Source organism: Hyperolius riggenbachi, chromosome 11 (genome assembly GCF_040937935.1).
Source record: "Hyperolius riggenbachi isolate aHypRig1 chromosome 11, aHypRig1.pri, whole genome shotgun sequence".
Taxonomy (NCBI): Eukaryota; Metazoa; Chordata; class Amphibia; order Anura; family Hyperoliidae; genus Hyperolius; species Hyperolius riggenbachi.
Genome location: NC_090656.1, coordinates 251168425 through 251190508, shown reverse-complemented (window position 1 = coordinate 251190508; position 22084 = coordinate 251168425). Strand labels below are relative to the sequence as shown.

At 46.0% G+C, this 22084-nt stretch overlaps 2 protein-coding genes across 3 annotated transcripts in view; one reads left to right on the top strand and one right to left on the bottom strand.

Annotated features, from left to right (window-relative positions):
* ABTB2 (ankyrin repeat and BTB domain containing 2) overlaps window positions 1-8927 on the top strand; it is a 243570-nt gene extending 234643 nt beyond the window's left edge. For both annotated transcript variants that reach the window (XM_068261483.1, XM_068261482.1), the window contains exons 15-17: window positions 488-556; window positions 3581-3694; window positions 5427-8927. In XM_068261483.1, coding sequence (XP_068117584.1) covers window positions 488-556; window positions 3581-3694; window positions 5427-5624 — 381 coding nt within the window. In that variant the 3' untranslated portion in view covers window positions 5625-8927. The remainder of the gene's footprint in view (window positions 1-487; window positions 557-3580; window positions 3695-5426) is intronic.
* Window positions 8928-11926: 2999 nt separating this feature from the next.
* The window catches only part of NAT10 (N-acetyltransferase 10), a 66626-nt gene continuing 56468 nt past the window's right edge, over window positions 11927-22084 (bottom strand). Inside the window, exons 22-29 of the mRNA XM_068259691.1 lie at window positions 21513-21609; window positions 18974-19084; window positions 18703-18875; window positions 17701-17820; window positions 16541-16639; window positions 16384-16457; window positions 16221-16304; window positions 11927-12230 (exon numbers count right to left, since the gene is read on the bottom strand). Coding sequence (XP_068115792.1) covers window positions 12128-12230; window positions 16221-16304; window positions 16384-16457; window positions 16541-16639; window positions 17701-17820; window positions 18703-18875; window positions 18974-19084; window positions 21513-21609 — 861 coding nt within the window. The 3' untranslated portion in view covers window positions 11927-12127. The remainder of the gene's footprint in view (window positions 12231-16220; window positions 16305-16383; window positions 16458-16540; window positions 16640-17700; window positions 17821-18702; window positions 18876-18973; window positions 19085-21512; window positions 21610-22084) is intronic.

Below are 22084 nucleotides of genomic sequence, written 5' to 3'. Positions count from 1 at the left end.
ATCGGCTTATCGGCTTTTTTTTACCTCGGATGTTCTTTAAAGTTTATTATGCGGTTCTGAGGATCTGAGTTCAGGTCCGCTTTAAGGAATAACATTTTCTGAAATGCTGACTGCATTCCTTGCCTCTAAGGAAATTCCGAGACAGTAAAGAAGACCTCAAAGAAAATCTGTATCCAAAATATCACGATTTATTCTGAATGAATGGTTTCACCACACACCGCAGCTAATTTACTGTCAGTATCAGCATCGAATAACCGATTTTACTCTCATCTTGGAGGTGACAATAACATTTTTTTATCTTAAAAAGTGGGGTAAAATAAATTAACGCAGAGCTATACAGCTTAACCTGACCAATCTCTGCATGCTAAAAAAAGTATCCAAGTAGTGTAAGTCAGGTGATTGTCTCCTCATTGGTCCATTTGGATGATGTGGGCGGGTCATGTGGGCGGGTTTTCATGCTGTTGTTTCTGTTGCTCTCCCCCTGCAGATGATGATGCAGTATCTATATTATGGAGGCACAGAGTCTATACAGGTTCCAGGCAGCGCTATTCTGGAGGTAAGAAGCACGCTGAATACAATCTTTTCTTTTCCTAGTCCTATGTGGGAGGTCATTGGCGGGGACAGTTTTTATCTCCGTATGAACGCTTTAATTACCGGATTATCGAGTTTGTTTTTAAGCACTTGAGCATGTGACAGCCACTTCCTGTACACAGACTTCACAGCTGAATACTGCATCCTGGTCAGACAGCTTGGTCTGTGCTCCGCCCTCCTCGCCTATCCTCAGTGCGCTGATGTACCCTGACCAGACATCCCATTTTACCTAACGCACGTTCAGGGTCCTCTGTCCCAGGCTGCAACGTGTCCCAGGTTATGTCCCACTTTTGGCCGCCAGCTGTCCCAGCCATGGGACTATTTCCGCATGAGGTAATGTTTGCCTCATTTACCGTTTGGGGAGTCAGAGTAATCATTTTCTGCAGCATTTCATGTGTCAGAGGTAGTGGTAGTTGCATTTCATGTGTCGGAGGTAATGGTTGCTGCACTTATTTGATGAGACTGCATTTGCTACTTTGGGGTTATTGTAGCAGCATTTGGCATTTTGGGGGCTCATAATTATTAAACGGTATGCTAATACTGTAGCATCATCAGCTCCTGCAGATTTCGCAAACAATCTAATACCCCCATAGTCATAGTCTCATGTCCTGCCATAATATTATATATTTATATAGCACTGGCATGTAAGGCAGCACTTTACAGAGAATGTAGTCATGTCCTTGGCAGAGCTCACAATCCAATCCCAGCTAAAGTCTGAAGTCCCGCCCTATCATTATTATGTATTTATGTAGCACTTGCATCTTCTGCAGCACTTTACAGAGTACAAAGTCATGTCAAGGTGGTCATGGACACAGCACGCTTTGCGCGCCACACTAGCACCCCCTCCATCCCAGGCTGAGACAAGAAAAATCTGGTCACTGTAGCTGATGTTCTGTATGAGTTTTTCACAATGCTTGAAATATATTCTTTATTGCAGCTATGAATGCATCATAAATGTATATTAGAAAAGTGCTTTATTTGGTAACATAGAGCAACTTTATCAAGCAGGATCATGACTTCCCATGTAAAGAGGCATTGCTATAAGGTGCATACACACCTTTAATGGATGTTACCCATTGGTGATTAGGACCTGATCCTCCTGGGCCAGGCTGCACAGAGATGTCAGCTGTCTAGCATGACGGGCTGGGGCTGTACAACACGTACTGTTGCTATGTGGAGGGGCAGAGGAGCGGCATGTATGTGACATCATGCAGGCAGGGGAGGGGCATTCACAAAGGAATTGGCCATCGTTGGGGGTGAGTTGAAGGAATAGGCGCTCGGTACACACACCTGCTTATCGACCAATTTTTGTCAAGCGTGTGAATGAGGCTATAGACCACAAAATCGGCAAACACTAGGACCAGTTGTTTACCTGTCTCAACCTGCAGCCAATCCAAAACCTTCCATGAAGAAGACTGTATATGTAGCTTAGGGAATACCCCATTTTAATGCCAGGTACACACAATGCAATTTCCCGTCAGATAGACGGGTCAAATTAATTATTCCCAACAGGTCTGATCTGATTTCGATTGTTTTACTGATCTATGTTGTATAGAAGTGATCAGAAAATCGATCAGAGAAATAGTCGTTTCCACCTGCCTATCTGATGGGAAATTGTTTTACGTCTGGTGGTACACAACCATGCAGTGACCAATCACGATTGGCCACATCACCATAGCATGAGACCTCCTGACAGAGCTCCAATCATGCCTTCAATTCAGGCAATGGAAACATGAAAATACACAGGTGGCCATCTTGTGGTGAAAAGTAGGCACTACAGGGCCACCAAATAAACTGGAGCATTCTAAAATAGTTGTAATACACTGGATGCCAGATCTGGTCAATTCAACGCCAAGATCAGCAGGCGTGGGTGTTAAGACAACTGGAGTGAGAGGGATAAGGAAGCTGCCATATTTATTTCCTTTTAAGCAATACCAGTTGCCTGGCTGTCCTGCTGATCCTCTGCCTCTAATACATTCAGCCATAACCCCTGAACAAGCATGCAGCAGATCAGGTGTTTCTGACATTGTCAAATCTGACAAAATTAGCTGCATGCTTGTTTCTGGTGTGATTCAGACACTCCTGCAGCCAAATAGACCAGCAGGGCTGCCAGGCAACTGATATTGCTTAAAAGGAAATAAACATGGCAGCCTCCATATTCTTCTCACTTCAGTTCTCCTTTAAGCAATACCGGTTGCCTTGCTGTCCCTGCTGATCCTCTGCCTTTAATACTTTTAGCCATAGCCCCTGAACAAGCATGCAGCAGATCAGGTGCAACTGACAAGATTAGCTGCATGCTTCTTTCTGGTGTGATTCAGACACTACTGCAGCCAAATAGGCCAGCAGGGTTGCCAGGCACCTGCTATTGTTTAATAGGAAATAAATACAGCAGCCTCCATATTCTTCTCGCTGCAGGTTCCCTTTAAAACCAATCCATGATTAGAGATCTGTGAGATCGTTCATTACGGACTTGCTTCTGATAATAGCAGATAATTGGTAGACACCGGGGAAGGAGAGGGTTGAAATACATTCGAATCACAGGAGGGATTATAATTAGGGGTGGTCACTGAGATGCAAATAATTTAGAATTGGTGCAGGATTATGCAAATTTATGCATCTTGAAAATGGACCAATCAAATTTTATCTCAGCAGGATTTGATTGGTTGATTATGAAACTGCATCATTTGCATACACAATTTGCATAATGCAGCATCAACTCAAAATTATAGTTATTTACCATCTCTAATTATGATTGATGGGCGGAGCTGCCTCGCTCAGCGCTGGTTTTTGTGGGAATTTGGGTAACCACTAGTGGAGATTTTTGGGGGGAATATAGAATGTTCTCCTGTAAAACTTGTAGGTGTGAAATTCTAGTACTGGCTACAGAAAAACATGTCTAACCAAATACTCCACTAGTAATGGCTATATGACATGGGGTGCCCGCCTCTGCTACTCCTCCGCTAATCGTGCTGCTGTGCTGTCATTCCAGCTCCTCTCTGCTGCCAGCCATTTCCAGCTCCATGGGCTGCAGCGACACTGCGAGATCATCTGCTCCCAGGGAACCGACATCGACAACTGCGTCAGCGTCTACAAGTACGCCAAGGTGAGACACTAGGGAGCTTCCATTATATACAGAGATTCACCTGATCGGGACGTATGAGGAGCCCAGAGTAAAATATCAGCAGCGTTTCCTTCATTATATTCCTCCACCAAAAGGCAATCGCCCTCAGAGAGTGCGACTCACCTACTCAACATGCTACGATTACAGTAGCAGATGCGCCTGTCCAGGATTACATAGTCTCCCCTCGCCTTCCCTGGCACTCCTCAAGCCACAGATAGCCAAATGGAACGATTGCCCAGATTCATTGCTCATAGAGCACTTCTTTCAAAGCCTCAGGACCCTTTTACACTTAATCAGTTGCTCTCAGTTATAACTGAAAGAAAATTGTTTTTCAAAGTAACGCCCATGTTTCCCTAGGGCACCTTTCACACTTAACACGTTTTAACTGAAACCTTCTTCCCAATGCACTGCTAAGGAAACATGCGCACTAACGCATACCAGCTGATTAAGTGTAAACGGGGCCTTAGGATATGACGCAAAAAGCCTCTCATTGCGCAGTATAGTTTAAACACTAAAAGTTTTTATTTAAAATTTGCACTCACATGGTATTGCAGAGTAATACAGCTTTTGGAAATTTTGCAGCAGGTTCCTCCTTGCCGCAAGCTTTCACCGGCAGCTCTGCCCTCCTGTCCTCCCTACTAGTTCTACATACACTAGTACGTACTAGTGTATGTAGAACTAGTAGGGAGGAGTCTAGCCGACACAATGGCGACACGCCGGGCAGAGCTGCCGGTGAAAGTTTGCGGCAAAGAGGAACCCGCTGCAAAATTTCCAAAAGCTGTATTACTCTGCAATACCACGTGAGTGCAAATTTTATATAAAAACTTTGTGTTTTAACTATACTGCGCAATGAGAGGCTTTTTGCTTCATATCCTGAGGTTGCAGTAGGGTCTGAATCACACACCTGAAACAGTGGCTGGATAGTGTAATGGTTAAGGGCTCTGCCTCTGACACGGGAGACCAGGGTTTGAATCTCAGCTCTGCCTGTTTAGTAAACCAGCACCTATTCAGTAAGAGACCTTGGGCTAGTCTCCTTAATGCTGCTACTGCCTATAGAGCACCCCCTAGTGGCTGCAGCTCTGGGGCTTTGAGTCCAGCAGGAGAAAAGCGCAATATACATGTTCTTTGTCTTGAAACAAGCATGCAGCTAGTCTTGTCAGATCTGACAATGTCAGAAACGCCTGATCTGCATGCTTGTTCAGGGGCTCTGGCTAAATGTATTAGAGGCAAAGGATCAGCAGGGCTGCCAGGCAATGTGCATTGTTTAAAAGAAAATGTCAGCCTCTCATCTCATCTCGGGTTCCCTTTAAAGGAGAACTGAAGTGAGAGGTACTGTATATGGAGGCTGCTATATTTAATTCCTTGTAAGCAATACTGATTGCCTGGCTATCCTGCCTGTAATACTTTTAGCCATAGCCCTGGAACAAGCATGCAGCAGATCAGGTGTTTCTGACAATATTGTCAGATCTGACATTAGCTGCATGCTTGTTTCTGGTGTGTGATTCAGACAATACTGCAGCCAAATATATCAGCAGGACTGCCAGGTTACTGGTATTGTATTATAAAAGGAAACAAATAAGGCAGCCTCAATATACTTCTCGCTTCCATTCTCCTTTAAAAGTATTAAAAGCCAACGGATCAACCTTACAGCTTCTATTTTCCCTCTGAATAAGGAACGCACCGTTTCACATTTTTAACCCCTTGTGTCCTGCAGATCCACAATGCCTCGGAGCTGGCGTCGTACTGCGAGGGGTTCTTCCTCCAGAACATGCGGACGCTGCTGGAGCAGGAGCCCTTCAAGCAGCTGATCTCCGGCCGCAGCAGCAAGGTGCAGGGACTGGACACTCTGATGGACTTAAAGAACACCCTGACCAATCGGATCAAAGACATTTACATATCCTGTCGGGTGTGATGGGATGCCCCGCCCCTGCATAAGGGAAAGATGTGATGGGCGGAGTAGCCCGAAGCGGATGGAACTGGAAATGAACTGCGTATGGCTGGAAAGAGATTCCTTATCGGGGGCGGAGAGATGTAGAATATTGAACTGTGTGTATATGGTTGTAAATACTGCCTAAAGCATTAAGGATTACAGCCGTTCAATTCTGATTGGCCAATTTTACCACCTCCATGTAGTGTGAAAGCTTACACACGCAATCTGTTCATAGTATTCAATAGATATTGGACCTCATACTAGGAAAGTGGTCAAATTGGCCGATCAAAATTGGATGTGTGTGCACCCTTAAGCCTGAACCCCATGGGGGATATGTAATCGCTCAGTAGTATGAGGTCAAGTATAACTCATTTTACTGCAATACAGTGAAAAATGATTAGAACTGGTTAGGTTTTTCTTGCTGTCTGCACCCCTACTGGAGGGATTTTTTACCCTCACTTCCTGTTTAGAAGTTTAAAAGGTGGTAATTAATGGTACAATTTTGCAGTGATCTATTGCTTACAATTGCTGCGGCTGTTTATCGGAAATGGCAGAATTCCTGCTAACCAATCTGATGACAGATTTAAAAAAAAAAAGGATTAATTCCATGAATCTAATTGCATTTGCTAGCGGTAATTTCACGGTTAATGGGCACAACTGATTTTTTTTCCAGTCGCTGTGGCAATTGAGCAGAAACAATCGATCATCCAAGAAATTGTACTGTTAATGGGCAATTTAAGGATTGACAATCTTAGTCCCAGTTTCTATTCAAGCAAATAGAATGTAGGATCACCCATTCCTTTTATACGAATTACAGCGGACAATAAAAGCGCTGATCACTCCTTAATAAATATAATCATCTTAAAGGTGATCTGTTAAATAATTGTGCCTGTTTTACAAAAAAAAAAAAGTATCAATCAAGAATTAGTCCCATTGTCTCTGGCGTTCCCCATCATTTCAATGGCCATACACTTTTTCTTGTCGATATCCAGCTCATTCAATCACTCTGAATCTGCTAGAAATCAATGCAGCAGGTGGGCCAATCGTTCCTTCCAGAGCGATCGGCCAAAAATGGATTGAAGATATTGATCAAGGCTCATAACACTGTACTAGATTAGTGCAGAAGATTTTGTTCATACTGAAATCAATTATTTGTTTCTAGCGTGTGGCACAGATCAGATTTGATCTGAGAAGGATCTGATATCCATCTATAAGTCTATGTCCACCTTTCTGTACATAAATGAAAATCTTGTTTTCATCCAGGCCCCAGACAGCAAAAAGAAAACCTTGAGGGGGTCCAATTCTCACTCGAGCAAAAAACCTCCAGACCTTTCAAAAACTTTCTAGCGATCACTCTATCTGCAATGCGCAAGTGTCAGACAGACGCCCAGTGAGTTATTCTCAAGCTCCTGATTGGTTACATATCTCTGGCAGTTTAGGCCTTCCGTGTATAAATCTTATTTTTCTTGTGTTACTCCCAGAATCATGCTGATCTACAGGAGACGCCAGCAGGCCAGACTCTCCCCTGGTAACCCGCACATACTCCTAATCAGCACAGGGAGGGATCGTAGCTTTATCTGAGACCCCATCACTGGGGATGGGCAATCAGATGCAACGAATTCCAAGTTGATGCAAGATTATGCCAGGGGCTGTGGAGTCGATACAAAAATCATCCGACTTGGACTCCTCCGTTTAGGAAACCTCCGCTCCGACTACCCACAATTGCTCTGACTCCAACTCCACAGCCCTGGTTTAGGCATCTTGAAAATAGACACAATTAAACCTTGGTAGGACTTGATTGTTTAATTTTCATGCCTGATAAATGCAAACAAAATGTACTGTACAGAAGTATTTGCATCCCATTTATCACCTCATATAATATTTTTTAGTGGAAGCTTAGCTGGCTATGAACTGAGAGAGCCAATCACACACTCTAATACCAGCTTACATGCCAATCAAATGCACTGACATTTCTCATTGGCCCAGTTCTAATCTGCATACAATTTGCATGCCAGCCACAATTCTGAGCATGTCTCTGGTCTGTCCCCAAGCTGCGTAGAATTAGCATCAACTTAAAAATCCTGGCATCTCATTGACCATGGCTAGTTGTAAATACGTGCGTTGCGTTTTGTGGCAGAAGCCTGCACGTTCCAAAAGCAACTATTCGCGCTGCTGCACGCAGGCCGCAGGAAGTGATATACTCTTAATTTAAATCAGACAGCCCACGGTGGAGGGGGGGCTGTTAACTTACCTATGCCGCCGCCTACAGCCGATGCATTCCAGGTTTGAAGTAGGGGAGTTATATGGAACGCAGCAGTGTAGGTAGGTTACCCCAAACTCCCCCCCCCCCCCCGGCAGTGCTGTCTAATAATTTTGATTGAGTAGCTACGTAATTGTAGTGAACATCACTAGCTGTGGGGCTGACACCTTGCAGTCATGTGACTGGTCTATGCATAGCGATTGCACCTTATAGAATACGACTCATTACGGAAGTGTAAAGGTGGCTACTCACCATACAATTTTTTTAAATATCTGTTCAATTTGAGAACTGCTATCATTTTTTCTGACTGATTGTAAAATTTAAAAAATATGGCCACACATGGTAAATGTTTCCCCAATTATGATAAAAATAATTGGAAACTGAGAAAATTGCTAGGGTGATCATATTAATAATTTGACAATCTAAGGGTTCCCATACATGGTACAATTTTTCATTTTTTTTCGATCAGATAATTTAGTTCGATTACTCCGTTAGATCGAACATAAAGATTTTTCCAGCGTGTCCGATCTGATTTTTTCGAAAAAAAAAACGGGATAATTGTTCAAATTTCTTAATAAAAAAAAAATATATATTTTCAACTTTCAATCATTTAGATCGAATAAACGGGATAATCAAACGTTTTTATTGTACCATGTATGGCCACCATAGCACACACACCATACAATGTTTAGAAAAATTGAAGAAAAGTTTCCAGCATTCCGATCGATAAAAATAAAAATCCAATCAGATTTTTCAGTCGAATGAAGAAAAAAATATTTTTTTGAGGGGAAGATCCGATCATATTTATCGAATTGCCATAAAATCTGCACATTTTATTGTATTGTATTGTATTGTGTGTGGCCACCATAACATGCTTTTCTGCACAAAGATTAGCGGGAGATTTCTGGTTTACAAAAACAACACTTTTAATGGACTGAAGTTTGAAGCAGTTTTTTTTTTTTATAAAAGTAAAACTTTTCACAGAAACCTGGAATGAAAATGTATAATAAAACAAAGTAAAAACACTGTGTAAATATGATTTGTCAAAAGGTATCTGAACCATTTCCAAACAGCCGGGAGAAAAAAATTCTGCCCCGTGTATTTACCCGGTCCCCTCCCTACTCTGGGCTGGACCAATGGAGGGGTGAGCAAAGAGCGGTTTCATGAAGAGGCGTGGCCTGCAGCAGAGAGGGTTACCGTACCCATGTTGCAGCCCCCCGCCACGACCCAATGGCAGTACAGCACTTTACACCAGCTATGACCTACGCAGCGTATTGTTTTGTACAAGTAATGTGTTCTGAACCTTAAAGTCGTTTTTGTTCCCCCCCCCCCCCCCCCCTTCCTTAGCGGTAGCCACAGGTTTACATTTACAGGAAGCTGCCGACTCAGATGCATGCTGGAGAAGACAAACAGCACTAACATAACCGGTGATGTTTTCTCCCAGCATGCATCTGTGGCAGCAGCTTCCTGTAGGCATAATCATGTGACCACAGCTCAGGGGAATTTTTTTTTTTTACTTTCCAAACAATTATATGTTTACTACAGAGAGAGCACAGGTATCGATTTCATATGGAGTATAGGCAAGTCTGTGCAGTTCTGCTTAGCGGGGACTATTGTGGGGTATGCGGTATCTTATGGTAACCAATCAAAAGTCTAATGTTGGGAATACACTGTTTCCGCCGTGCGTTTTTGCCGCTCAATTTCAGCTCCAATTCTCATCTTCCACTCATTTTTCTTATCTTTTTCCATTCACTTCTATCAGAAATAGGCTCGAAAGGGAGATCGGACAAGTCAGAAATTATCTATCGAACCATCTAATCAGCTACAAAACAAACCGTGTATTCCCAGCATAAAGGGGAAGAGCTGATTGGTAAAGTTGTTTTTTTTACTATGTTTGGTTTCAGTTTTAAAGAGAACCCGAGGTGGCTTTGTATAACGTTAGTGGGGCACAGAGGCTGGTTGGGCACACTAACACCAGCCTCTGTTGCCCCATGGTGTGTGTCAAAGACCCCCCTGCTCGCCGCTATACCCCCGCAATGCTGGCGACACGCAGCGCGTCGCCAGCACAATGTTTACCCTAGCGCTGTCTGTCAGCGCCGCTCCGCCGCCTCCTTCGCATCGCCGCTACCCGCCCTCGTCCCTTCCCTCACGCTGATTGGAGGGAAGGGACGAGGGCGGGTAGCGGCGATGCGGAGGAGGCGGGGGAGCGGCGCTGACAGACAGCGCTAGGGTAAACATTGTGCTGGCGACGCGCTGCGTGTCGCCAGCACTGCGGGAAGGATAGCGGCGAGCAGGGGGGTCTTTGACACACACCATGGGGCAACAGAGGCTGGTGTTAGTGTGCCCAACCAGCCTCTGTGCCCCACTAACGTTATACAAAGCCACCTCGGGTTCTCTTTAAGTGAACCAGAGACGAAGCACCGTCATGTATGTTACCATATATATATCAGTGGGAACATTAGAGAAAACACCTACCCTGCTCTCTGTTTCATCCTTCACTGCTCAGCCTGCTTGTTATCAGCCCTGATAAAATCCCAGACTGAGCATTGTCTGGCTTTGCTCAGAAATCATTATAGCTGAGTAATTATAGCAGAGCCAGAAGGGGCAGGCTTGGCCTTGAAAATATTTATTATTTATTTATTTATTTGTTGTATTTATAAAGCGCCAACATATTACGCAGCGCTGGACATTAGTTAGGGTTACAGACAATATTTAGGGGAAACATACAGCAATAAGACAATACAGGAATACAAGAAAACCAGATCACACAGCACAGTATGAGTACAAGGTAATGCTTAGTCAGTCACTGGATGGGAGCATGGAGTTAGGCAAGTTAGGTTCACATCAGAGAAGACAGACTCAGCTATAATTATTCCCTGCAAAGCCAGACTGAATGATCAGTCGGATTTTATCAGGGCTGATTAGAAGCAGGCTGAGCAGTGAAGGATGAAACAGAGAGCAGGGTAGGTGTTTTCTCTAATGTTCCCACTGATGAGAGAGAGTGATTAATTTCTGAACAAGGTAGTGATGACGTGTCTGGTAAATGCATTGCATGCTGTGCGTTACGACTGCAGGACCCGCCACACAATTTGAACGCCCCATAGAAATATCATTGCATCGTGTTGAGATGCGATGATATTGTTCGTTGCGACGTAACGTAATGGATTCTGTGTGAAAGGACAACTGTAACGAGAGGGATATGGAGGCTGCCATATTTGTTTCATTTTAAAAAACTGCTGATCTCTTTGGCTACAGTAGTGTCTGAATCACACCAGAAACAAGCATGCAGCTAATCTTGTCAGATCTGACAATGTCACCTGATCTGCTGCATGCTTGTTTAGGGGCTATGGCTAAAAGTATTAGACACAGAATCAGCAGGAGAGCCAGGCAACTGGTATTGCTTAAAAGGAAAGAAATATGTCAGCCGCCACATACCACTCATTTCCGTTGTCCTGTAAACATGCCACATGTGGGTCAATACAGTCCTAGCCGACAAGCGATTGATAATTTCGGGTTGTCATGATAATACATTTCATCACCCTTCCTGCTTAGTCTCTGATCCGTGATCAGATTTCCATTGAAATCTAAAGGTGGCCACTAACTATCCAATTTCTAGCGAAGAATTGTTAGAGTGATAGGAAGAAAAGATTGGTCCATTGATGGTGTAGTGAATGATTTTTTTTCCGATCTATCACTACCAACAAGAGAATCCAAAATCTGGTTTGACAAAAATCCAATTGGATGACTATTTTTATAATCATTCCTAATCGATTGTGCCCATCAACTGAGATTGTTTACAACCAATCCGATTAGAATTTCTAAACGCTTGAACGATTTTTTGCTAGAAATTGGATTGTTAGTGGCCACCTTAACAATTAAGCCTTCAGTGTTGCAGCACGCGATCCAGTACATCAATCCCACTCCCACGCTTCACGATCTTACAGCACGCCCAATCACCATACAATCACAGATCAAATTGGCAAAGAAAAGAGGAAAACAAAAAATCAACCCGGGAGGTGCAAAGTTAAAGCAAAACTTCCTACTTTACTCGATTTATACAATTTACATAAAACTCGCATCTCTTGGTTACACACAAGGCACATATGAACTTCTGTACCTCAGACTATATACAGCACCATCAAGGTATCCTAGCAACAGGCTCCTCCCCAGTATCTGTACAGGAAGGAGGAGACAGGCGGTGTACCCCCCTCGTCTTCCCAGCCGGTTACTTCCCAAACTTTGGCTTCTTGTCTTTGTTCTTCTTCAGCTTCTTTCCAAACTTCCCAGAGGAGTTCCTCTCCGGCTGATCCAGTCTCCGCTTCTTGTCACTGAAAAAGAGGCGGGGGGGACGTTAGGCACATGAGCCGAGGATGACTTTTTTAAAATCATTTTACACATCGCTAAACTGGCAGTGAACAGCTCTAATTTTACATATACTGTGTTTCCACTACAGTAAGACATCCCCTGAGAATAAGCCCTAGCAGGAATTCCTAGCATGCTTGAAATATAAGACATCCCCTGAATGTAAGCCCTAGCAGCAGCCCACATGACACCAGCAAGTCACGCTCCATACAAAGCCTGGATACAGGAGAGCAGCAGTATAATGTGAGTTCTACAGTCCTGTATACAGTATGTGTGTCTGGCAATTTGTGTTTTTGTTGGAGCCAACGCTCCTGATCTGTCCTGATAAGCATCAGCAGCACTTCACCTCTTCCCAGTACACACAGCTTATCCTATCATAGCTCTGGGGAGCCTGACAAGAGTTCTCTGCCTGCAAGAAATAGACTCTTACCCGCATGATCAGCAGAATCTATTTCTTGTAAGTGAGAGCCAATATCTGCCAACCACAAGCTCTGTGTATGCTGCTTGTGTTTCAGCATGGCATGCAGTATATACATTGTGTATAGGAAAACTACCAGTGTTTCCCCAAAAATAAGACATCCTCTGAAAATAAGCCCTAGCACATCTTTTGGAGCAAAAATTAATATATAAGACAGGGTCTTATTTTTGGGGAAACACGGTAGGAGCCGCTCACACTAACAACTCTGCAGTGGATCCGTTGTGGTAAGCGGGCACTTCTGTGCAGTCCCTGATAATCTCGGGCAGGCAGATGCGTTCCTCATATAGCCTATGGGGGTAACACATCTGCCCGGGGCTGCAGCCAGACCACAGCGCACCATCAGAGCAGACACTAAACTGTGCACAATACTGTCTACTCCCGCCAGCCACACGTGGGAACCAAGCCTAACTGGAAATCTGAGGTCAGTGAGCGGGATGTGAGGTGGCGTTACCCATGGCAACTAGATTTTACTGGTCAGTCTCACCGCAGAAGCAGTGTAGCTTGCCACAAACATCTCCCAACTTAGAGAAATAGTCACTAGCAGAATATCAGTAGCATTACCGATATTCGACAACTGGCCAGTGGTAATTCCAATAGTAATTTATCAGTAAGTTTACCAATAAATTACTAACACTAATCCCAAAACCTCCTTTTCTCACACAGAGCCATCGCTCTACTGATGCCTAACTCTAGCCGACCCCCACCGATGACCAAACCGACCCCCTAACCCCAACGATGCTTAAAGGACGCCCAAGGCGAAAATAAACTAATGAAATAAACTATTGTATCCATCTATCTTCCTTCTCCTAAAAATGACTTTTTAAGATGTTCCACAGTTTTATTTTATGTTTAAATCTACTTTTTACATTTTAACTGTTTTATTGTTTTTGCTCAATGACACATTCATTGAAGTATGCCAGAACTAAAATCTATGAACTATTGACTCTCAATATCTCTTTCCTGCTCTCAGAAGCCATTTTCTGCCAGGAAAGTGTTTTATGGTTGGAATTTCTTATCAGTGAGGGTCACACTGTAGTCACTTCCAGTCTGAGTCAGGACAGCCACTTACATACCTGATATTTAACTCTTTCAGGCAGAGAAAGTAAAAAAGGAACACAGCCTAGTTATTTGTGTGCTTGGCACTGTACATACACATGTCTATCTCATCATGTCACATGTCACCTCGTGTGTCCTTTAAACCTTAACTGACCCACCACCAATGCCTGATTGTCCCTTCACCACACTGATGCCTAAACCCTATCAGACTCCAAACCCATACCTAACTGCCCCCCATACACTGATACATAACTCCCTATCAGACCCCATACCTAACTGCCTCCCTCCAAGCCCCCCATCCCCCCCTGCATTTCCACCAATATCCGTGCCGTCGTCGCTTCAATAACTAAAATATCTGGTGGCATGAAAGTTTGGGCACATACAGGTAATTGTGGCTATGACGGCAAAGTGCCCGATAAAACAGCAGATGCCGGTGCCGTCCGCTATACAAACTGTGGCTACAAATAGCGAACATGAAAGTTTGTATTGTTGGCGAGCCCGGCGCCTAAATTTCCCCTCACCAAAGTACCTCCCCCCCAATGTGCGGTAATCTCCTCTGACATAAGCACTCAGAAAAGTAGCATAAAATACTGCTGATGAACAAAGTAGAATGTTTAGGTTTTAGGGCTCTTTCACACTAGGTCTTTAAAATCTGATCAAAACCGGAGCCACGGATAGCAATATTAACCACTTGCCGACCGCGCACTCATACCGTGCGTCGGCAAAGTGGCAGCTGCAGGACCAGCGACGCAGTTCTGCGTCGCCGGCTGCAGGCTAATTAATCAGGAAGCAGCCGATCGCGGCTCGCAGGCTAAATGTAAACACAAGCGGAAATAATCCGCTTTGTTTACATTGTACGGCGCTGCTGCGCAGCAGCGCCATAAGGCAGATCGGCGATCCCCGGCCAATCAGCGGCCGGGGATCGCCGCCATGTGACAGGAGACGTCCTGTCACAGGCTGCACAGGACGGATAGCGTCCTGTGCAGCCCCGATCACCAGGGGGCCAGGTAGGAGAGGAGGAAGCGGAATTTCACCGCGGAGGGGGGCTTTGAGGTGCCCCCCCCCCCCCGCCAGCCACACGCAGGCAGCAGAGATCGGACCCCCCCAGCACATCATCCCCCTAGTGGGGGAAAAAAGGGGGGTGATCTGATCTCTCTGCCTGGTGTTTGATCTGTGCTGGGGGCTGTAGAGCCCACCCAGCACAGATCACAGAATTCAACACTGGTCCTTAAGGGGGGGTAAAGGGTGGGTCCTCAAGTGGTTAAGGGCTCTTTCACACCAGAGCCCTTTACTGCATTGTAACGCAAAGGTAGTTCTTTGCGTTGACCAAGGTAAAATGAAAGTCCATAGACTTTCATTTTACCTTTCACACACGACGCTGCGTTTCGGTACATTGCGGTTCCAACGCACCCGGTAGCGTTGAACCACCGGAGCCGGCGTTTTCCCGTCAGGTTAATTAATTGCTACCACCGCTGATTGCATCACACCGCAGATACCCGACGACACGCCGCAGGCTATCAACGCATGCAGGAAACGGCTCCTGCATGCGTCGTCTGGTGTGAAAGGAGCCTGAAAATAGCAGCTGAAAATAGCAGCCAAACAAAAAACAGATCCATCTGCGTTTGCGGGGACCCGTTTTCAAAACCTGAACGGACGGTCCGGATCTGCTGCATTTTCCCGCACTTGGAGCCCGGATACACAAAGGGGTAGTGGAGGGCAGTGCAAAAACGGATCTCCCTCTACACAGGCAATTCTTGCACACAAAACGGAGGGAGATCCGCATTGCTTACTGCCTGCTCCTCCCCTTCACGTCACCCCAATATGTGTTCCCCAGGTAGCCTGAGGGGGTAGCAGCCAGGATGGGGGGGGGGGGGGTAGTAGGAACTGCAGCGGGGAGGGAGGTCGCCACCTCTCCCTCACCTGGGTCCCCCCGCCCCCCCTCCAGCTATGTGCCCCAAAAGTGTAGCAAACGAGCGAGAGGGGAGGTTTACCTTACTTCCTCTGCTCGCCGCGTGACTTCCGACAATGCTGCCCACTGGAGGGCGGCATTGCAGGAAGTCACAGCGAGCAGAGGAAGTAAGGTAAACCTCCCCTCTCGCTCGTTTGCTACACTTTTGCGGCACATAGCTGGAGGGGGGACCCAGGTGAGGGAGGCCCTCCCCACCGCTGTGCCCGCACCCCCCGTCCTGGCTGCTACTCCCTCAGGCTACCTGGGGGACACCTATTGGGGTCCTGGCTGCAGCCATCCGTTTTTGGGGGAGGAAAAAAGAAACAAACACGTAAAACGGAACAAAAACATTTGCTGCAAAAGGGCAGCAGGAATCCGTTTGCGTTCAGGTTTAGCAGGATCACGGACCTCAGGTCCGTTCTGCAAACGGGCCCAGTGTGAACCTAGCCTTAGTCTACACCGTCACACACGGACCTCTTCACACTGACGACCGAGGCATTGTGGCCGGTCTTCTTCAAGACATCGTTCCATTCCTCATCGTCTCCCCGGATGACGTATCTAAAAGACAAGAGATTGGTTTCAGCTCTTCCACCTGCCATAAGAACCTTCATAGATGGTCACCGATCGGCCTACTCACTGCGTCAGGTCCATTCCCTGGAGCTTCTGCACCTCCTCCTTGTGCTTCTGCTGGAACTCTTTGGCTGCATCTTCCTACAGAGAAGAGAAAACATCTCATGAGAAGAGGAACACACATGGCGGGTCTGTAGCATCTTCCTTCGAGAGGAAACTCTCACCAGATCCTCATTGAGGGACTTCAGGGTTGGCTCCATGACCACCTCTCTGACCGCCACCATCTCCTCCTCCACGGCCTTCTCCTGGATCCGGTTAAATAGCTGGAGGTGTCCACAAAAAAAGAGATGGTCAGTGAGATGCTAAAAATTCTGTCTTGCATGCAGATTAAATGCAAATTGTATGCAGTTAGAACTGGGGCAATCGAAAGGCAATTTCTGCCAACTTTGACTGCCCCAATTGCAAGCAGAAGACCTTCTGCCCTATCTTGCTATATAAATCACATTTTCCTGTAAAAAAGCACTAAAATTATACCTAAAGCACCTTTAAAGTGGACCTGAACTCAGAACTTCCTCTCTGATCTAAAAGATAAGCAGCAGCATAACAACATTTAAACAAAAATATTTCTTTGTTACAGCTGATACAAATCCTGCAATAAATCTGCAGTGTGTCTACTTCCTGCTTTCATGGATGTAGACATAAGATTAACATTCTGTGTTAACAAATGAGCTTTGCCGTGGCAGTCAGATGACAGAGCTGAGGGATCGCATTACATATTGTGATTAGTCACAGATGAGGAGGAATTAGACAGGCTAAACTCTCTAAATACATACAGGGTGCATTCCTCTGTTTTACTTCTGTCCTGTGCAAGAGTTCAGGTCCTCTTTAATTAAAAATTGGGCAAAGCAAATTCTAAAGGCTAGGATGGTAGCTCAGAATAAGCAGTGTATAATAACCAAGTGGTCTGTTGCAGGCAGGCAGCGTGACAATCTCTGCCATAGCAGGGGGGCTGGCTCAGGAGAACGGATGCTGTACATGGTGCAAGGCATGAATGGAGCGCAATACATTACCCCCCAGTGGCTATACAGGTCTTCTTCAGGTCTTCTTCCGAGGTGGTACGACTTGGAGGGGGAATAATATTTAATGCCACCGGGGATTTGAGCGGCAGCAGGGTGAGCAGTCATTCAGCTCACCCTGTGCTCAGCTCACAGGTGGAACACCAATACATACGTGTGTCCGCGCATGCGCAGTAGAGCCGACTGGAGCAACTGAGCCAGTTTACCGAGAGTGATTGTGGCTGGACGGAGGCACTCGGGTGACCGGGGGGGGGGGGGGGGGGGGGTTCAAATCTTTTTACCTTCACATCTCTGGTACATTAAGTTACCTGGACAATTTTGCGCATGACTCGGTTAAACAGACCCATCAGCTGACTGCTCGGCAATTCAATCTCCTTCTCCAGCAGGTCCACCGATTTATGCTGCAGCCCAATGCCCAATAGCAGAGCCTGAAGAAGAGAAGAGTAGACATCAGGACAATAGGTGGAAACCGTAAATTCAGAATATTCTCCTTCCCAAAAATAATAATAATCCGAACATTTGTATATCGCTTTTCTCCTGTTGGACTCAAAGCGCTCAAGTGCTGCAGCCACTGGGGCGCGCTCGAGAGGCCACCCTGCAGTGTTAGGAGTCTTGCCTTGAACTCCTTACTGAATAAGTACTGACCCTGGCCAGGGTTTGAACCCTGGTCTCCCATGTCAAAGGGGGTGCCCTTAAAGGGAAGGTTCAGGGAGGGTGGGTAAAAAATCAAAATCAATTTCCACTTACCTGGGGCTTCCTCCAGCCCGTGGCAGGCAGGAGGTGCCCTCGCCGCCGCTCCGCAGGCTCCCGGTGGTCTCCGGTGGCCGACCCGACCTGGCCAGGCCGGCTGCCAGGTCGGGCTCTTCTGTGCTCCAAGTAGTTCTGCGCATGCGCAATAGAGCCCGGAGGACGTCCGATGACGTCAGAGCGCCGGCGTGGGACGCAGAAGTACCAGGACTTGGAGCGCAGAAGAGCCCGACCTGGCAGCCGGCCTGGCCAGGTCGGGCGCGCCACCGGAGACCACCGGGAGCCTGCGGAGCGGCGGCGAGGGCACCTCCTGCCTGCCACGGGCTGGAGGAAGCCCCAGGTAAGTGGAAATTGATTTTGATTTTTTACCCACCCTCCCTGAACCTTCCCTTTAACCAGTACACTATCAAGCCACTGTCCAGCCCAAGAGAAGAAGCAGCCAGGAACACCAACACCACCCAAAGACCGAGGACAAACGTGATGGCCAAATGTCCCTCTAACCAAGAGGTCTCCCAATCCTAAACCCCTCCTGGAGCAGTGAAACAGGACACTACGCGACTCACAGACTGGGCTGCCGAAAGGTTGAGGCCTCCAAGACATTGTAGGAAGAAGACTCGAGAAATGGCAGGAATGAGATCCATGATGAGGTGATAGTCCACCATGTTCTGAGAGTACATCTCCAGCCTCTTCAGGTCGTAGGGTGTGAAGGACGCCTCCAGCTCTGAGCGGGTGATCACTGCGGGGAGAAGAAAGCAGGACAGTCAATGGCTCAGACCTTCCTGAAACACAGAAGATCGTCATACGAGGAGATGATGGGATGACGGGCAAACGTACAGCTCTGAGACTCCTTCTTGACGTTCTTATTTTGGAGGATGTTCAATGCCACCGATGGAGAGAAACCGCTGAACTGATAGGACAGCAGAGACAGGAAACGTCGCCTGAAATCTGCAAAAAAGGAGATAAATTTACCAGATAACGAATCTGATTCATCCTCAGGGACAGTCACATGCCCATCGCCTTGACAAAGTAACCATCAAATCAGGAAACTTATTCCTTGGAATTAAATGCAAACATCAAAACAACAAACTTGATTCTGGTGATGCCTTTAAGGACTAACTGTGCAAGGTTTATTGCAAGGTTTTGAAATGTAAAGTTTCTTCCTCAGGCTTTGTACAGAACTGGGTCAGAATCATACAATAAGAACAATTTGGGTAAATAAGTGCCCCAGTGTAAATAAAATTGGATTAAAAACAAGATAAAATTGAAAAAAATGAGGTGGCTTACTTCAATGACAAGATCTTTGCATAAACGAATATAAATATTTATTTAGCACAGGCAATGCGTTTCATGGGTGTAAGCCGCTTCCTCAGGCCAATAACACTGCCAAATGCAAATAACCGATCAGCAAAGGAGCCTTTGCTTCTCCTTGGAATGAAATACCATGTTTTTTCGGTCCATAAGACGCAATCCCTCCCTACTGGTGGCGGGGAAGGTCTGTGCGTCTTATGGATTAAATAATCCATTATTAGGGCCGGTGCTAAACTGCCTCCGCCCCCAAGGTAATGGTGGTCCCTGGGGCTCCGCAGAGTGCGCTCAATTTTCCACGTTTAAGGCTTTTGATATATCGTACACTTTCCGTTTATGTTCAACTGCGTCCAATCAAAATCAACAGGAAGTGCATTGAACTGGCCCAGATTCAACAGGATACAATTTACATAAACTAGCATCAACTCAGTACTATTAGCATCTTATTGGCCATTCCTACTAAAGACTGACGAGATGCGTTACCAAACGGGACACCAAACACAGGCTACACCAGGCATGGGCAAACTTGGCCCTCCAGCTGTTACGAAACTACAAGTCCCACAATGCATTGCAGTAGTCTGACAGCCACAGTCATGACTCATAAAGGCAAATGCATTGTGGGATTTGTAGTTCCTTAACAGCTGGAGGGCCGAGTTTGCCCATGCCTGGTCTAGAGTGTTCTATAGAACCGCACATTACACAGAAACATCCTCCAACAAGGTTAAAGTGAACCTGAACTCTTGCCCAGGACAGAAGGAAAGCACAGAGAAATGCACCCTGTATGTATTTAGAGAGTTTAGTAAGTCCCCCTCATCTGTGTCTAATCACAAATGTAATTTGATCACTCAGCTGTGTCACCTCAGGAATCTCGGCAGAGCAGCTAATTTGTAAACACAGGATGTTAATCCTATGTCTGCTTCCATGAAAGCAGGAAGTAGACACAATGCAGATTTATTGCAGAATTTGTATCAGCTGTAATAAATGTTTTTCTTTAAAGGTGATCATGCTGTTGCTTATCTTTTTGAACAGAGAGGAAGTTCTGAGTTCAGGTCTGCCTCAATGACTTTTTTTTTTTTTTATCAAGGATTAGAGTGTCTGGGCCCGCACAGTAGGTGTTAGGGGGACAAAACGTTGGGTTTCAATAGTCTTGAAGGTCCCTTTAAATTCACACTCCCTGGGAACTTCATTAACCTCCCTGGCGGTTAATTTTTTTTGCCAAATTGGCAAAAATCCTTTTTTTTTTTACATTTTTTTTTTGTTTCATGTAAAGCTACCAGAGTGGTAGCTACATGAAACACCACTAGAGGGCGAATGTGTCCCTCTAGTGCGAGGCATCTATAGCAAACAGGGGAACGCGTATATAACGCGTTCCCCTGTTTGGCTTCTCCTGTCGCCATGGCGACGATTGGGATGACGTCATGGACGTCAGCCGACGTCCTGACGTCAGACGCAGCCGATCCAGCCCATAGCGCTGCCTGGAACTCATTGGTCCGGGCAGCGCAGGGCTCTGGCGGGGGGGGGCCCTCTTTCGCCGCTGCGTGCGGCCGATCGCCGCAGAGCGGCGGCGATCAAGCTGTGCGCGCGGCTAGCAAAGTGCTGGCTGCGCGCACAGCACTTTACAGCATAAAAATCGCCCCACCAGGGGCTGAGATCTCCCCCTGCGCGGCATAGCCCGAGCTCAGCTCGGGCTTACCGCCAGGGAGGTTAAAATGGAACTTGAAGTGAGAGGTACATGGAGTATATTTCCTTTTAAATAATGCAGATTGCCTGGCTGTCCTGCTGATTCTCTGCCTCCAATACTTTTAGCCATAGCCTCTCAACAAGCATGGAGCAGATCAGATGCTCTGACTGAAGTGTGACTGGATTAGCTGCATGCTTGTTTCAGGTGTGTGATTCAGACACTACTGCAGCCATCAGCAGGGCTGCCAGGCAACTGGTATTGTTTATAAGGAAATAAATATGGCAGCCTCCATATCACTTTCACTTCAGGTTCCCATTAACAGCTTACGCTTCTTTATCATGCCAATTCCCAGCTATGTAAACTCTCCAACAGCAGTCTGGCTCTTACCTTTCCAGAACGCCGTCAGCCAAGGCTCCTGCTGAGACTCCTCCTCTTCCTGCAGACTCTTCAGCATGATGCAGGAGTGCTCCCCCGTCAGGTCATTCTGAGGTAAGACAGGAAGAGATTAGGCAGAGATAAAACCCAGGTTCACACACACATGTAGAAATGGCATTCTAAAGAAAAATGTGCACTTAATGTCAACTGAACATAAAAGAAAGAAATGATACTCACCTAAGGAGAAGGACGGCTCTGGGCCCTATAGAGCCTTCCTGTGCCTCTCACGGTCCCCTCGCTCCAGCGCTGTCACCCCCTTTAGCAGTATTTTATTGATCCTTAGGCAAGTATGGTTTTGTTTTTGGTTTTTTAATAATTTCAATTTATATTGGCTTTAATATTTTTATAAATGCATAAAATGTAACAGATTTACAATCATCTTTTTAAAAGGATTCCGAGCAGTGCAGAAACTATGGAAAGATGCATCATTTTAAAGCTCTCTTTCTCCTCTTTCCAATGATAGATAAACCGCCGCCCTACGCCTTTTAGTTTTTGCTATTTTCGCGATCGAAATTGCCGCGGCC